Source organism: Echinops telfairi, unplaced genomic scaffold, assembly GCF_000313985.2.
Source record: "Echinops telfairi isolate 266 unplaced genomic scaffold, ASM31398v2 ScPeMD7_25;HRSCAF=90, whole genome shotgun sequence".
NCBI lineage: Eukaryota > Metazoa > Chordata > Mammalia > Afrosoricida > Tenrecidae > Echinops > Echinops telfairi.
Window position 1 is genome coordinate 21,644,910 of NW_022103922.1, and position 3,416 is coordinate 21,648,325.

The following is a 3,416-nucleotide window of genomic DNA, read 5'->3' on the forward strand; positions in this document are numbered from 1 at the left end:
AGCGCACCCGCACCTTACTGGATCGAAAGTCTGCAGGTTGCCCCCGGGGCCTTGGGGCCTGACGCCCGCCTTAGCGGGTCCCCCGATGGCGATGGCGGGTCCCACAAACGCCCAGCCTCCCCTGTTCCTCCCAGGTCCGGTCAGCGTGAAGATGGGGGCGCCAGAGCGGTTCGCAGCCTCCATCGCGAGTCCCATCAGGGCGCCAGCCAGCCCGCAGAGTCACTACAGCCACCCGACCCCAAATCTCAGGACATCAGCCCATGGACCCCACTTTTCGGCGGCTGGCTTCACGGTGAGAAGTGGAGGGCCGCTCTGCCATTGACCTTCGCGGGGTGCGGCAAGGAGGAAAAAGGTCCTTGCGGGCGGCGGCTGAGCCTTCAGTACCCGGCAGCCATGCGCAGGTAGCCCGCCACGTCGCAATGGCCGCGCTCCTCAGCCAGGTCCACGGGCAGGCGGCCCCAGGCGTCGCGCACATCCAGCTGCGCCCCCGCGCGATGCAGCAGCACCAGCGTGTCCAGGAAGCCCTCCCGGGCCGCGTCGTGCACCGGCCGGGCCAGCGTGGTGGGGTCGGCGCAGTTGGGCTCAGCGCCGTGGCACAGCAGCAGCTCGGCCACCCTGGCACTGCCCATCATCATCACCTGCGGGGAGAGCACAGGGTGAGCGCGGGTGGGAGGTGGGGGGCGCAAGACCCCAGCCCGTGGATGGGAGAGGCCACTTGAAGGGAAGTACCCACCCAAATACGGAGCCCCTACAAGCTTCAAGTGTCGCGTTATTTTTGAGTTCCTGACCCAGTTTCTCCCTCTCCGGCCAGTTAGACCCAGTTAAACACACAACACCTCAATGGAACCAGGTCCGGGGCAACTGGTCCTGTGGGTTTCTGCGACTAATTACAGGAGTTTCTCCCTAGACCCAGTTACTCATCCCCACCCCTCACCCTTTTCCCCTACAACACACTTAATTTAACTGCTCTGGTCTCTGCTGGAACAATACTGTTGGAGTTTAATTTGAGTCAAAGTACTGTAAGAAAAAAAATTAGTGATGTACAGGGGAACAAAGAAATTGATTTTGTTTATATGACAGAGATGAAATGAAGTTTAAATGGCTTTAAAAATCTTTAATTATGTCCTTGTTCTTCCTTCTCCATAATGTAGGTATAAACATTTGGCAGTCGATTTTTAAAAAATTGGAATAATACTACAAGTAAACTAAAGAGATTTGCATGGTTTTGTTCTGGTGGCCAATCTCCTGTGGAGGCCTATTGCCTTATATCATATATATCTGGATTCATACATGTTTTATTGTATGGTAATGTGAGTCAAAGCTGGAGGTAGAAAGGAAAAACTAAACCAAATCTATATCTATAGTTTTATAAGGTGAGAAAAACACAGGATTGTTTTTTGTAAGCAGTTCACATTTTTAATGTTTTAATTTGATGTCATGGCTGAAGTTTAGTGTATAATATATTTAACATAAGTCAAAACAGTATGTTTTTATCAGATAATTTGTCTAGAATTTTATGTTAAATAGTAAGTATTTAGCTACATAAATAGTGTGGCTACTACCAGTGAAATCAGAACACAAAACTTAGAAAAGCACCCAATGTTTTAGAAGAGTAAATCTGTAGCAAACATTTGCATACACATTCCATAAGAATTGTCTTATTTTAAGTGAACTATAAAAACAACTTTTTAAAACAAGATGAAAGATTTTTCTCTTGTGATTCATGTGCTTTAAAACATTCATGTGCCATTGAAAGATAGTATACCTCTAGTTTTCGTTTCATGAACACTGAAAACAACCCATTTCTTCCCTTAAAAGTCATGACATAATTTCTCATCTACTGGTGATGTAGAGAGAATGCTTTACAGAAAAGAAAAATGTTGTTTTAGATTTTAGAAGGTGAATTAAAACAAAACATGAAGACTTTAAAACTACTCTTCAATATTTTTGTTGTCTTTAACCAATCCCTTATTTGTTATACTAATTATAATAATAGCTTTCTTAGTGGGTATTGGATTCGAACCATGGTCGACAGTAAAGCAGAAAAATATTAATTTAGATTTTCATGGAATATAAAAGTGCTAATTAAAGCAGAGAAAGGCACCCTGGTGGGTGGCACAGTGGGTGAGCGCTGAGGGTACAGGTTGGTGATAGAGCCCCTAGATTTTACAGCTTTGGGATCCCCACTCTGTCCTACAAGGTCAGTGTGAGTCAGGAAAGGCTCCAAGCGGCAACCGGTGGGTTAATTAAAGAGAAGATAGTGGTTCAACATATGAACAGATTGTATTTTAATATGAGAGTTTTCCACTGAAAAGAGAACCTAACAGTTGCTGCAAGAATGCTCTTAGCATCCCAGAATTCTATAAGATAACCATTCAGTGAAAATTTATGGGAACGTATATACATTTATCTTACACAACACCCAAGAGACGTTGCTAACATAAAGTAAAATTAAGTACTGTGGTTGAGGAATCTCCTCTCATTCCTTTACAGCTAATTCATCTTTATGCGGCACTGAGAACAAAGGTTTCGTTTCAAGGCTTAGAAGTTCATGGTGAATTTTTTTTTTACGGTGAATTCTTTCTCCCCCTAAGTGCTATGATTTTAAAGAAGAATGCCTTAAATCCCATCCAGACAGACGATTTTGTAATTTAATTCTCTTTAACGATGAAAGAAGACAACTATACAGACAAAATAGTCCCCAAGAGGACAACTTTCCTTCTCCCTATTTCCTCCCCAGCTGAACGCATTTCATGCAGCTCTGATTATGAGCTAGCTGAGGAGATAATTGTGAATTTTGTTCAGCTGTTGAAAAGAAAACCAAACGGAAAGTGCCGGGCTTTTCGGTTTCCTTTAAAAAGATCGTTGCTGTGTCCCTGCCTGCTCTACGCCGAGGCGCCACACCTCCAGGTAAAGGTCTTTGTCCTTGAAGGTCTAGTTCCCAGCGTTGGACCCACGGAGCCCGCGCTCGCGCGCCCCCTTCCGGCCGCGCCCCGGGGCCCCAGCTACCTGGATCGGGCGCCTCCCGAAGTGGTTGACTCCGTTGGGATCTGCGCCGGCTTCCAGGAGCTGCCGCACCATCTCCACTTGTCCCCGCGCCGCGGCGGTGGCTAAGCCCGCATCGCCGCCGCCACCGCCGAGTCTACCCTTGTCGTCCTCGCGCATTCCGCCACCCGCAGGGGCGCGCGGCCGGGAACCTCCGCTGTTGGCGGTGAACTTCGCGATCCTCCTCCCCGGCGCCGGGTCCACCGGCCACCCGGAGTGCTCAGCTGCAGTCGCCACCCGCCGTCCTCCGGCGCCTTCGGGGAGCCTGTGCAGACCCACCGGCAGGGGGCTAGCTTCGGGCTTTTCCTGGTGCTCCTCAGCCTGCGGACACCGCCGGCCCGCTGCGGGAAAAGGCACCTGGAGCCGCTGTC

The 3,416-nt window shown here is 48.7% G+C and overlaps 1 protein-coding gene across 1 annotated transcript; it reads right to left on the reverse strand.

Annotated features, from left to right (window-relative positions):
• Positions 1–377: 377 nt before the first annotated feature.
• Positions 378–3,165, reverse strand: LOC101653356 (cyclin-dependent kinase 4 inhibitor B). The gene is made up of 2 exons (XM_004706624.1): positions 3,010–3,165; positions 378–638 (listed from the first exon to the last, which is right to left on the reverse strand). Exons 1-2 carry the CDS (start codon positions 3,163–3,165, stop codon positions 378–380), a joined length of 417 nt encoding a protein of 138 aa, XP_004706681.1.
• Between the last annotated feature and the right edge of the window lie 251 nt (positions 3,166–3,416).

What these genes read in the sequence shown, in the direction of transcription:
- LOC101653356 (XM_004706624.1), bottom strand. Translation starts at nt 3,165, where the DNA reads ATGCGCGAGGACGACAAGGGTAGACTCGGCGGTGGCGGCGGCGATGCG. An exon ending in TCGGGAGGCGCCCGATCCAG is followed by an intron (nt 639 to 3,009) that starts GTAGCTGGGGCC and finishes CTCTCCCCGCAG; the next exon opens with GTGATGATGATGGGCAGTGC.